Genomic DNA, 13,707 nt, shown 5'->3' with positions numbered 1-13,707 from the left:
ACAATCCTTCCACTAAAGAGCTGTCTGCCACTATATTTGTTAGATAGCGCATCTTAAGGTTTCCCATTCTGTGGCTGGCTTTTCTTGTATACAGTATTTAGTAGATTAGAAACAAAGTTACTCATTCAAACAATTGTTTAAGGACCTTTTATAGTAAGCATAAAGTAATCAAAAGACCATTGTGGAGTTATTTTCTTCTCAGTAGAAGTAAAATAAATTTTTTAATGTGCAACACGTTTCTGTGCCATTTCCCAAAAGTATTTTGATCATAAGAGTGTCTCTCTTATAGTTCCATTAACATTTCCATTAATTTTTTTATTGTATGTTATTTATTTAAGTTTATAAAAGTAAAAGCACCTAAAAAGTTAGAAAAGAATCAATCATAAATAAAAATCAAAAGCTGTTGATTTAACCTTTTGTCAGTTGTAAACAGGAAGGTGATATCTCCATATTCCCAAAATGTATGTGACTGAAAAAATACTGTAATAAATAATCTGGTCAAATTTTGTAAATGTGCTGTTTCCTCTTTTTCAGTCCTGGCATGGGTTAAACACTCCAGTGTAACTGAGTGGGTGGCTGAATTTGAGTGCCCCTGTGAATGGCTGCTGTCCTATCTGTGGTCACATCCCACTAGTGCCAGGAAATTCCTTGAAACCCTGACCAGGCTAAACAAGTCATTTAAATACATATCTGGGGAAAAAACAGTAACTGGCAACTGTTATTTGTATTTGGGAGAGCAGAAACCTGCATGTACATTTGTAGATTAAATAGCCACCTTACCGACTGTAAAGGATATGGCGGAAGAATAGTGTAAATGATGTTAGAATTGTTTTGTAAAACTCTGGTCTTTTCATTTCTTGATTAAGAAGAACGTAATGATACATAATGGAATTTTAATTTCTAATTATATATTTTTTACAGCTACAACTCTCCATTTTTATATTAATTTTGGTGATATTTTTGCCTATAGCAGTGCAAACATACTGTATTTCAGTAACTGGCAAGTTTAGTGCCTCATATAATGACCATAGTGGGATTTGAACCAGCAGTTGACTTTCATGTCCTGTCTTCATTCTGATTTCTAACCACTCAGTTTTCCAGAAATCATTGTGCTCTTGTCTTTGGTGGTAATTTGGAAGATGAAGCTATTGAAACACTTTACCTTCCATAGGGCAGGAAAAAATGGCACTGTTTGAGATTCAACTTTTTCAATTGCTTATTTATTTGAATTAATTTTTAGTGACCTTGAAATTGTGTCCTTAAAGCCCATATTGAATTACTTTCTAGTTGTAGCTCTGACAATTGTTGAATGCATCTTTAGCTTTTCCCTGCTGTCACAGCATACAGCACATTCAGAGAGCATCGAGCTCTAGTGAAGCACAGGCTAAATAAGGACTTTCTCTGTCCTGGAATTCTCATTGCAGTCAAGAGATACCAGCACACCAAGAATAGCTGAATCAAGGACAGCTCTGAGCAGATACCATTCTTTCCCTGTGTAACTGTTTTGTGTTCCCGTTTGAAATTTACTTATCTGCTAAACACAGTACAGTATTCACAGCATATTTGAGCCCAAGGCCTTTAGAGAGAAAGGAGTAATAGTTTTCTACAATATTTTTTTTAAAATTAAATTCACAGAGGGGAGTGCAATAAATGTGGCAACTTGCCAAATTTCTGGCCTTCATTGATCATTCAAGTTTGACAGGGCACCTTGCATCCATTTAAAAAAAAAAAAAAAAAAAAACCTGTTTTGTACTAAATTATCAAATCTTATCTGCAGTAATTTCTATGTTCTAAAATTTTCAGTCTAGACTGATAGCAGTATTGAAAGTCTTTTTTATTTTATTAAAAGTAACTTCTCATCCTGTCCCAATAACAAGAAAAACAAAGTTAAAAAAAAAAAACAAAACAAACTTATCATTATCTTCCCGTTTTGCAGGCATTCCAGTTATGTGGTTCAATTTACCTACCATAGGAGAAGTCACACATTCTCTCTTAGGCTTACTGGTTATTAAGCAACTATTATTGTCTCTTTTGCTAACCTTTGCATCTAATAAAGCAGCTTCTAGCTTCAAACTATTAAAACCAAAAACTAGTGCCCTTTTTTTCTTTAATAAGTTACTGGATTAGGTTTATAGGGTAATTATTGCCACATGTACAGAGTTAATTGAAATTGTTACATGTCCAATCAATATTCATCACATAGCCACGATTATGGTTGTCACATTAAATTTTAAGTTTTTCTCAAGGTGTTCTTGTACCATCTTGTGTTCATCAATCATTTGAAAATCAACCCAGAAGAATCATCTATTGTACAAATAGGACCTAATCAGAAATGTACCTATGTAAAAGGAAAGTACTGTATGTAATAGATATTTAATTTCAGTGATCTTGCATTCAATAAAATAATTACTCGAATTTAATTTTTTTTTTCCTCTCCTAATAAGCTTGAGATTGATTGGGGAATAATTCCATCATCAAGTTACCTTGTCAGAAAGTGTTTACACAAGACCGGGAAACTTGCATGAAGTCAAAAAACTGATCAAAGTCATAGATAAGTCGGTTTTATTTATTTATATATAGAAACACAACATTCCTGGTCTAACTCCTTCAGCATGCATTTGAATAAATGAGTGCTGATGTTGAAATGTTTAAAGTACCCAGAAAAAAATAAAATAGTAGACTATAGAGGGTATGTTTGTTGAAGAGCAAGTATGAGATTAAAAAATTAGTTTTTCATTCATTAGAAAATTTTGTTCAAGCATACTTTGACCACACTGTGTTTTTAGGTCATGTTTGTTTGAATTCCTGTGATAGAATATGGTATGGCCAGTGTTGGAGGTAGCTGAGTGCTTTTTTTCCCTCTGCAATTTGCATCTGGGGTTCCAGTGCAGGCTGACATTCTAAAAAAAATAGTGGTTGTCTTTAAATGATCTCGCATAGTTTGTAAATAAATATAAGTCAAAATATTCATCATTTGTTGCTTTAAATTAGTCATTGGTCAATGAAGTTGTGTAGTTATTGGTTGTGGGTTGAGAACAGAAGTAGTTCTGTTTAAGGTCTCCAGTGATTACTTCAAGAAAACAATCAATACGTTTATGAACTATATACTATATTGTTAAGTTTCTATGACATCTTTGACATTGGTGGAGAAGATTATACATTGGAACCAAACTTCCTGGACTGCAAACCTATTTTAATGACAGCTCTAAAGCTGTGGTCAACTACTGTATCTATCCTTCATATTAGAATGTGTATTCCTCCAACTACTGGTTAGTAAATTAATAAACCACAGGAATCCAGATCACCCTGTTACTTAAGCAGTACAGGAAAAGAAAGCAAAAAAAAATGCAGGTAAGATTGTAATAATAATGTTTTTAAAATGTTACAACATCTAAATAAGAATAGATGAGCAGAGTGCTTCTATCTCATGGCAGAATCACTTCAGTCCCGTAAGGAAATAAAATTGTGTCACTCTACTTTTGTGTCCTTGCTGCCTCATTACAAACTTTTTTTTTTCAGCTGCTGTGAAGCAGAACAGATTATGCACCTGGGCTTCTGTACTTGAAAGGCAATCATTTATGTGAGAAACGTGGAGGATAAGCATCATATTTTCTTACAAGCCACAGAACGTTTTTTTTTTTTTTTTTTAAACCTATATGCTAAATTAAAACACTCTTTTAAACACAATCATGAAGTCCACTTTTTTTCATTCTTCATTTTAGTCTGTTGTAGCTGTATATACAAAAATGAGTTCTGATGATTTGTACTGTATCTGGCAGAGTCTGGGCCCTAACTTTTACCAAAGATGTATAGTACACTGCCATCTAGTGCTTCTGCAAGTTATTTATTTGCTTCCTTCATTGTATTCAAAAGTACTTTCTTTACAAAAGTTAAAATTCTCAGTTTCCTCCAGTAGAAAGATACAAATTATAGAAAATGTAAAGCCATCCAAAACTTAACATTTGTAATCCCTATAGCAAAATCACAGTTCACTATTGAATATTCACTTTTGAACTATGCTAAACCCCCAGAGCACTAAATGTTTTCCATTTTCCAACAGATTGTTTTTTACTCATAAGTAATGTACATCTAAAAGGGTTTATTTATGGATCCACAAGGGCACCAGTATGGCCTGTAAAACATTAATGCATGTACCCACGCTTTATTATAAGAAGCAATGCAGAGTTGCCTCTTGACCTAAAACTGGAAAACCCATAGTAAACCACATACAAACTTAACACATAGTAGGTGGGCCAGGATTTGATGCAGGCTTCTGTGACTGAATTACTGAACAACTTTGCCATTCATGCAATTTTAATTTTTTAAATTATCACCTACTGAAAGACACACTTTTGTATTGTAATGTTTCTAAATGTATTGCAGCAACATAATAACACATCATAGTTTGTCTGATAATCCTACACTGTCTTACATGGCAGTACTGGTGATGATGATAGTTTTACTGTTACTATGTTTACCGTTAAAATTTGTCTAAGTGATTGAAGCCAATACTTGGTAAAGAGTCCTATATGAGAATAAACTGAAATGGAATATCGCACGCATGCAATCGATTCATTGTTATTGATGTGACTGACTGGTTAACTAAGTGACCTCTGCTGCAATTCAATGATTGTTAAACACATAATTAGAAATAACTCTTTCCTTTGGGTTTAGAAAACTGACTTGAACAGTTGCAATTAGAAATAATCAACCCCTTAAAGACTGAGGATTTACTAGTTTTATATACAGTATAATATTAAATATTTTTTGTTGGTTTATGAGGCTTTATTTGCTTAACATCGATTCACATCAGTATAATGTCTTTTGAGGTGAGGGTGTTTGAATATTTCCTATTGCAACTGTATGTGAAAGAAAATATAAAGAGTTCCACAGGTCTTCAAAACTGTCCTCTAATTAAGCAGATTCTGTGTCTTTAAGTCTTGTCAGCTACTTTTAATGTAATATTTTATGTATATGACATATTTAAATTTCATTTATTTTTGTATCAGAATCTGCACTGAGTGCAAGTTCAGAGTGCTGTAATAAGTCCCCCGCTAAATGCAGTCAGAAACTTTACTAATTCACATAAGTACACATACATTCAAATTTGTTTAAACCAACAGAAAAATAATGTAGGTTGAAACAAATTAGTGTAAATGGATCCTGACAATATCTGTCCATTAATTAAGTTGGTGAACCAAGGCCAGTGAGCAATGGAAGAGAAAACAAAATCTGCAGACAGTAGCATCCCTGGGTCCACAGTCAGTTATAACAAAATGAGTGTCTTTTAAAAGCTGTATATTGAGTGTTGTTTGAAAAGGGGCAAAAAGAAGCTGATTTTTACTGTTTGGTCTATATTAAATACAGACCTCAGGCAGTGCAGTCATGACACAAGAAAACCACAGTGTAGTATGCCACGAGCTTGGTTTGGATGCTTTTTAATTTTTATTGAGACAAGCTATTTGAGAAACACTACTCAGCAGAGTTCTGTTTCAGCCTGTTATTTTAAAAATTACTAGGAAGCAGGAATGAGTTAATTACACCTTGTGCTGTCTGTAAGCCTTTAAAAGAATCCGTGAACAGTTTAGAATATGAAAGCAAAAAGGCAAGGTGCCAAAGTATAGAGGTCCAGCTGGTTGAAAGGTAAGTTCACAAAAGTGTTAGTGAAATGACCAGGGTGTGTAAAGAAGGTATTGTGAATTTCTTATTCACTACTGTATGTATATTAGTGTTTTGAGAGGTGTACTATAAAGAGCAATAGAGAGCTTTGCAGGGTTTGTATTAAGGTGACTACAGTTTAGAACACAAATTTTGGCATGTAATTAGTTTAGTTAAGTGCACATGGTGTGCTTCCATTTTAGGAAAGTTGGTTCTATCTCTACACATGCCTGCTACTCGGAATAAAGCTTGCTTTACTGAATATATATGAAAAAAAAAATCTATATAATGTTAGTGTGTGTGAACTACTAAATTGATAATCTGCTTTCACACATACTATAACTTTACCAGTGTTTGTTTTTTTTTTTTTCTCCTCCTTTGTGTTATTTTATTGGGGTTCTTTGCTATAATAATACTATGTTTAGCACACTTGGATTTGAGAAAAACTGTTAGAAAATATTTAATATACTGTTACATTTTTGTAATCATTTTGTGTTTTTAATGAACTTTTTGCCCACTTGAAACTAATCATTGATTAATTTCTTCAAGTAGTGCCATACTATAGGTGGTGATTTATTCATGTGACACAATTAAAAATTCTAAATTGGGCCAGTTTGCGAGTATGAAAATGATCCCTGCAATGGATTTCTGTTCTATACAGGTCTAATTCCTGCCTTATGCCTACTGCTATATAGAGAGGCAGCAGCCTTTTGTGACTCTAAAAGTCTAAATTACGTCTCCAACAATTATTTTAAAGTTAGTATTATGATTTAATTTATTGTAATTATCATTTCTAGTTCAATTGTTGCATACCTGATGTGTAAAATAAAAAAACCCAGAACGGGGTTTGGCAACGCTGGAATGGTATCACAGTGTTCTACTGCAACCGTTCTGAACTTTGGGGGAAAAAAACTTTGCTTAATTAGACTTTTTGGTTTTATCTGAGCTGTATATTGTCATAAATGCAAGTAATTTATTCATTGCTCCTTGTTTCTCTGAAAGATTTCTTCACTGTAGTAAAAAGCTGACTAAAATGAGCCTGTAGATTCTTTTGCTTACCAGTATAGCATTGTTACCCTAGTGTTTGTTTGGTTCCATTTCAGTGCAGATGTGCTGTGTCATTGATAAGGGATTTTCGGCCTCTTTGTACAGTGTGTCTGTTTTCCTGAGTAAGACTTTTTCTGTCTTTTCTCTTTTCAGATGAATACCATGGCTCACAGGAGTCCCCAGAGATGCTTTCCTTTATCATTGTTTTTCATTTTATTATTTTATTTTGCATCTCTGGGAACTGTTTGGGGTTCCGGGAATGTTCAGAGAGACTGGGTTCCCTCCCCTTCTGCATTTGTGCAAGACTTGCTATCCCGCTATGGAACCAATGATACACTGTCCCTACAACAACTTAAAACACTTCTGAATCACCTGGATGTTGGAAGAGATTATAATGTCAGTAAAGCTAAACCAGAAAATGAGAGCCTGTCTCAGGTACGTAGAAATTCAAACTCCTACAGAACACAGCTGCTAAAAGCCTAAATAAAGGATAAATCCTACACACTAGCTTGTTAAATCTTACTAGCTCAAAAAGAATTGGTTGGTGTCTGTTCAATGCAGTTTATGGAACAGAAAAAGTAGATCATTACATACAATTTGTTTAACTTCTATTTGAAATTTTGAGTCTGTCAGTATAAATAATCAAAATACAATATGAGAATATGTTAAAGTTGATTTCACATATTACATAAAGCCAAAGTACAGGATAGTTAAGTAGTACTTCCATGTGCATGGCTCATGATTGGACTGATTCTGATGAATTCAACACTGTTCCATTTGCTGGTTTAGTTCACCCCTGCCTCAAGTCTGTTACGACTTTGATGTGGATAAACAACTTGCTAAGCAATCTGTCATAGCACAGCTAACCTCAATTAGTCTAAGTATCATGGTACCTTTTTGGTATTTCATAGCCATTTAGTGTGCTTTATTGTGAACAGTTGCTCATTTCTGAGGCATCATTTTCCAATTATTGGATGGACCACTCTGTCACTTGATTGCTGCAGCAGAAGGGTGAAGTAAATATACATGTGTGTGAGGTTATTTCCTGTTTTCATGTAAAATTTTCACCCTTCCTTGGCAGTGCTTCTCCTCATCGTCATTGTTCCAGGTACACAATTTCTCATCAACAAGGCTGCTTGACAGCCATGGCTTAAAGGAATTCTGCCCAACAATCCTGCAGCAGCTACAGACGCAGGATTGCAAAGACAACCTACAAGAAATGCAGGAAGACAAACCACCTTCAGAAGAAGGAAAGCCATCAGCTGCTGAGGGTAAGCAAATGCATGCACCCATCTTCTTCCTTCAGTTTTATTGTTTATTTTGGAAAAATGCTTATTAGAACCAGAGATGTTTTTATTGCTTCTTCCTGCAGTTACTACATGTGTGAAGGAAATTTGCTGGTTTGGCTAGCTCCTGCTGTGTCCTGCTGCTTTATTTATAACTGTTTGAAATCGTGTTTGTTTTGTTTAACAGTGTGGGGTTTTGCTTTTCTAAGTGTGACAATAGTGAATATGTTCGCCCTGACTGGAATTGTCTTCATACCCTGCTTGAAGAAAAGGTTTATGCGTTTGGTGCTGATCTATTTCATCGCACTTTCAGTTGGAACCCTCTTCTCCTCTGCGATGTTCCAGCTCATCCCTGAGGTGGTGTACAAACTTTCATGTCTCTCTGTCTCTCCTCTTGTTTTTCCTGGAATAATCAACTGGGAAAACAATACCTTGAACCCCAATAAAAGAATAAATTAATCATTCAGAACGCAATCCTTGAAGAATGTTCATTTGTTAATCTGTCGGCCCTTTGGGCACCTAAGAACTTCCTGCTATATGTTTGGAAACGGTTATTTCTCATGCTTGTGTTTAAGCATGATTTCCTATGATATTTGTTATACAGGAGCCCTACTCAATGAGTAATGCACAAATACAGCATTTTATGTATGTATGTGTTTTTTAGTTTTTCGTTCAGCCAGGACAATGGTGAATGTGAAAAAAAAATATTTACTGTGTTTTTTCACTCAGCCAAATTCTTTTGGAGACAATGGAGTACTAAATTTTAAAAGAGGTGTCTTTTAGAGTCATTTAGAGTACTGAAATGAGCTGAAATAAGCTTGGGATGTGAGATTTTAAAGTTGTTGTAACTTAGAGTCTTCAATTAATTGTATGTGATATCAAAATTGCAAAGGTTGTGGATGCCAGCTAATGCCAAATAATCGCAAGCATTTGATTTTGTAAAAAGTATATTCACAATATGTCAATATATTAGTTTCAAGACAGCTGCAGGTATTGTACATAAAGCTTGTCTTATGGTTGTGGTTACAAAATGGGAAAATGCAACAAATATTGTTCAACAGTGCATTAAATACCATTATATGACAAATATTTGACAAGGGATGTATTTTAATCAAATTAATTCTAAGTCCAAAAATGTAGCCCTAAATAATGCTTAAGTCTTCCGACGTATGACCACATAAATTTGTTTTATGCAGACTGTTGTTTAATAATCAGGTATAAGACACAGGGTATCTCTCTGCACTCCCACTTGGCTGTGCAGTTTTAACTTGCTACTTAGATACAGGCCCATGATGAAAAAAAAAAATCAACTTAAGTGTTCTTTAGTTGAAGGTAGTTGAAAGTGCAAAGGAGGTTTATAGTGTACAGTATTCTCATGTTAAGCAACAGAACATCCCATCAGATCCTTACACTTATTACGACCCACCCTCCTAATTGGCTTTCATGTGTGGTATGTACAAATGATAATGCAGACCTCAAACAGACTTCATATTAAAAAAAATGCTACAAGCTACTACAGAACTACTTTTGATAACAATAGTATTCTTTTCTTTTTAATTTTTTATTTTAGTAAAAGAAACCCTGTATTTTTAAAATGTTTATAGATCCTGCTATGGTTAAAGAAAACTAGTAAAGTAGAATGAAATAAAGTTACGGTAGTTTAATAGCAAAGGTCAACAGTTTAGTATAGTAATGTTGGAAATTTTTACACTTTTACATTTTAGGTTAAACCACTTTACAATAGTAGGTAGTCTTTTTTGTAAACAAAAAGCTTAACTTTCTTCTGTAACGGTTACCTGCAATGACATTTTGTACATCTCTAGCCAGTGGCTGTATACATTTGAACAATTAATTCTGGGATAATTTGAATATTCCACTTTGGAAACTACTATTTTATATAATGTGAAGTCGGTTTTGCTTTATTTGTTTTTTTATTTTTGTTGCAGATGTGTATGATGCTAAACTTAATCAAATGTTTTTATGTTGCAGCAGACATACATAAAATTGTAGTGATCTGTAGCAAGACATAATTGGCATATGGATATACAGTGCATCCGGAAAGTATTCACAGCGCATCACTTTTTCCACATTTTGTTATGTTACAGCCTTATTCCAAAATGCATTAAATTAATTTTTTTCCTCAGAATTCTACACACAACACCCCATAATGACAATGTGAAAAACGTTTGAGGTTTTTGCAAATTTATTAAAAATAAAAAAACTGAGAAATCCCATGTACATAAGTATTCACAGCCTTTGCTCAATACTTTGTCGATGCACCTTTGGCAGCAATTACAGCCTCAAGTCTTTTTGAATATGATGCCACAAGCTTGGCACACCTGTCCTTGGCCAGTTTCGCCCATTCCTCTTTGCAGCACCTCTCAAGCTCCATCAGGTTGGATGGGAAGTGTTGGTGCATAGCCATTTTAAGATCTCTCCAGAGATGTTCAATCGGATTCAAGTCTGGGCTCTGGCTGGGCCACTCAAGGACATTCACAGAGTTGTCCTGAAGCCACTCCTTTGATATCTTGGCTGTGTGCTTAGGGTCGTTGACCTGCTGAAAGATGAACCATAACCCCAGTCTGAGGTTAAGAGCGCTCTGGAGCAGGTTGTCATCCAGGATGTCTCTGTACATTGCTGCAGTCATCTTTCCCTTTATCCTGACTAGTCTCCCAGTTCCTGCCACTGAAAAAACATCCCCACAGCATGATGCTGCCACCACCATGCTTCACTGTAGGGATGGTGCCAGGTTTCCTCCAAATGTGATGCCTGGCATTCATACCAAAGAGTTCAATCTTTGTCTCATCAGACCAGAGAATTTTCTTTCTCATGGTCTGAGAGTCCTTCAGGTGCCTTTCGGCAAACTCCAGGCGGGCTGCCATGTGCCTTTTACTAAGGAGTGGCTTCTGTCTGGCCACTCTATCATACAGACCTGATTGGTGGATTGCTGCAGAGATGGTTGTCCTTCTGGAAGGTTCTCCTCTCTCCACAGAGGACCTCTGGAGCTCTGACAGAGTGACCATCGGGTTCTTGGTCACCTCCCTGACTAAGGCCCTTCTCCCCCAATCGCTCAGTTTAGATGGCCAGCCAGCTCTAGGAAGAGTCCTGGTGGTTTCGAACTTCTTCCACTTACGGATGATGGAGGCCGCTATGCTCATTGGGACCTTCAAAGCAGCAGAAATTTTTCTGTAACCTTCCCCATTTATGCCTCAAGACAATCCTGTCTCAGAGGTCTACAGACAATTCCTTTGACTTCATTCTTGGTTTGTGCTCTGACATGAACTGTCAACTGTGGGACCTTATATAGACAGGTGTGTGCCTTTCCAAATCATGGCCAATCAACTGAATTTACCACAGGTGGACTCCAATTAAGCTGCAGAAACATCTTAAGGATGATCAGGGGAAACAGGATGCACCTGAGCTCAATTTCGAGCTTCACGGCAAAGGCTGTGAATACTTATGTACATGTGCTTTCTCAATTTTTTTATTTTTAATACATTTGCAAAAACCTCAAGTAAACTTTTTTCACGTTGTCATTATGGGGTGTTGTGTGTAGAATTCTAAGGGAAAAAAATGAATTTAATCCATTTTGGAATAAGGCTGTAACATAACAAAATGTGGAAAAAGTGATGCGCTGTGAATACTTTCCAGATGCACTGTATATAGGATGGTCCAAAAAAACCCTAACGGATACGATTTCTCAGCAAGTCTAGTGTTATTCATTAAAATACATATAACAAACACAAAAGTTTAATGGAAAAAAACAGTATTTAGAGGTTACTCCATTTGGCAGTTTTTTTTTATCATCTGCACTGAACAGCAGACAGTTGTTCCACAGCAGTCAAGAATAAATGTATGCCGACATTTCAGAAAATTTGTTGAAGAGTGGATCGTCTGTCCACTGGTCTGGGGGTTTCTTTCTTACTCTTTTTCAATAGGCACATCAAAGAAATATGTTGTTAATTTTGTTGCCAGATACTCTTAATGACAAGAACATGTAATGAAGTATCAGTTGTCAACACTTTATATGGGCAACATTCATTACCAGATGCTTCTTTGTAGACCACAAATAAACTAGAAATAAAATAGAAAGTTCTACTTACTACTACAATGTTCTTTAAATGTCCACTTACTATTAGAATGTTTTGTTAACTCCTCCTCAGTACTAGCATGTGTGTTTTTTTTTTTCTTCTTATATATATAAATTGTTTACTAATCACTTAAAAACTCGTTAAGTTAGGAACCCAGACAAGAGTATGTACATACAAACAATACAAATGAAATGTTCAGAATGGAGTGACCTCAGGCCAAAATTTCACAGGTAGATAAATAGATAGATACTTTATTAATCCCAAGGGGAAATTCACATATTCCAGCAGCAGCATACTGATAAAGAAAATATTAAATTAAAGAGTGATAACAATGCAGGTATACAGACAGACAATAACTTTGAATAATGTTAATGTTTACCCCCCTGGGTAGAATTAAAGATTTGCATAGCGTGGGGGAGGAACGATCTCCTCAGTCTGTCAGTGGTGCAGGACATTGACAGCAGTCTGCCGCTGAAGCTGCTCCTCTGTCTGGAGATGATACCGTTTAGTGGATGCAGTGGATTCTCCATGATTGACAGGAGCCTGCTTAGCACCCGTCGCTGTGCCACAGATGTCAAACTGTCCAGCTCCATGCCAACAATAGAGCCTGCCTTCCTCACCAGTTTGTCCAGGCGTGAGGCGTCCCTCTTCTTGGAAAAAGCAAGCTACCTCCAATGGACAAAATAAGCATTGTGGAGAAATGATTCTACAAACGTCAACTCTTTGCATTGTTTTGTGGATCATCACTTTTTTTTTTGCTTTCCAAGCTATTGTTTAGCTACTTTCATGCTGAGTGATAAATGCGGTATTATAACATAGTTGTTTTTAAAACGAAAACATTTTTGAGGTTTCAGCATATTTAATATTTGTTTTGTATTTTAATGATTAATGTACAAGAAAATGTATACAACAGAGCAAGTTATTTAGTCCATCTCAATTGTCTAACAGCTCATCGATTGATTTCCTGCATTATTCAACAGAGTATTTGACAGAGCACGTTTTGCTTGACAAGACAGCAGCAGAATGTGTTGCTCGGATCAAGTGTGTTAGCTTTGTTTTTAAGTCACATCCATATGTCATTAGTGTGCCCTGTATTGTGAAATTCTTTGAAAAAATTAATGCAAAGTGCAATTTATGCACTTGTCTAAATAATCTACTGGTTTTAATTCCACCTAATTGAAATGCACCAATGCAGAGTGCAAAAATACATTTGGTACTTACAGATTACACTGAAATTGAAATCATGCTTCTTTATATGCTGTTCTTGTAATTATTGTTGATTGGAAAATGTATTTATTGCCCAGTTTAATTTTTATTAATCTTTATATTGACACTGAGACCTTAGAAACAATATTTGGGACTAGAAAGATGCAGAGGTAGCTGTTCTTGGGCAGCTATTTTTCTCTGCTCTTTTATATCTATCCTTTACTGTTACGTTGATATTGATTTAACAGAACAGTTTAGGAGTGTGGTTTTTTTTCATTCTTTTTTTTTTTTTTTTTAATTCTATTAAGATCAGATAAATTTTAAGCTACCAGTTTGTCATCATGGTGTCAAAGATGTTGCAGTAAACATCTCATATTTATACCTTATTTGGCTACTGATACTGATACAGGAGCTGATTG

General features: G+C 35.4%; 1 protein-coding gene across 5 annotated transcripts in view; it reads left to right on the top strand.

Moving 5' to 3' along the window:
• Positions 1-13,707, top strand: part of slc39a14 (solute carrier family 39 member 14) — a 46,974-nt gene that overhangs the window by 13,736 nt on the left and 19,531 nt on the right. For 4 of the 5 annotated variants that reach the window (XM_051924147.1, XM_028798999.2, XM_028798983.2 and 1 more), the window contains exons 2-3: positions 6,859-7,140; positions 7,787-7,976. In XM_051924147.1, the coding sequence (XP_051780107.1) occupies positions 6,859-7,140; positions 7,787-7,976 (472 nt within the window). Of the gene's footprint in view, positions 1-6,858; positions 7,141-7,786; positions 7,977-8,178; positions 8,349-13,707 lie in introns of all 5 variants that reach the window. The other variant, XM_051924152.1, reaches the window with a different exon arrangement.

The sequence above is a fragment of the Erpetoichthys calabaricus genome, chromosome 1 (assembly GCF_900747795.2).
Source record: "Erpetoichthys calabaricus chromosome 1, fErpCal1.3, whole genome shotgun sequence".
NCBI lineage: Eukaryota > Metazoa > Chordata > Cladistia > Polypteriformes > Polypteridae > Erpetoichthys > Erpetoichthys calabaricus.
The sequence above is the reverse complement of the archived record's forward strand: the minus strand, read 5'-3'. Positions and strand labels throughout refer to the sequence as shown.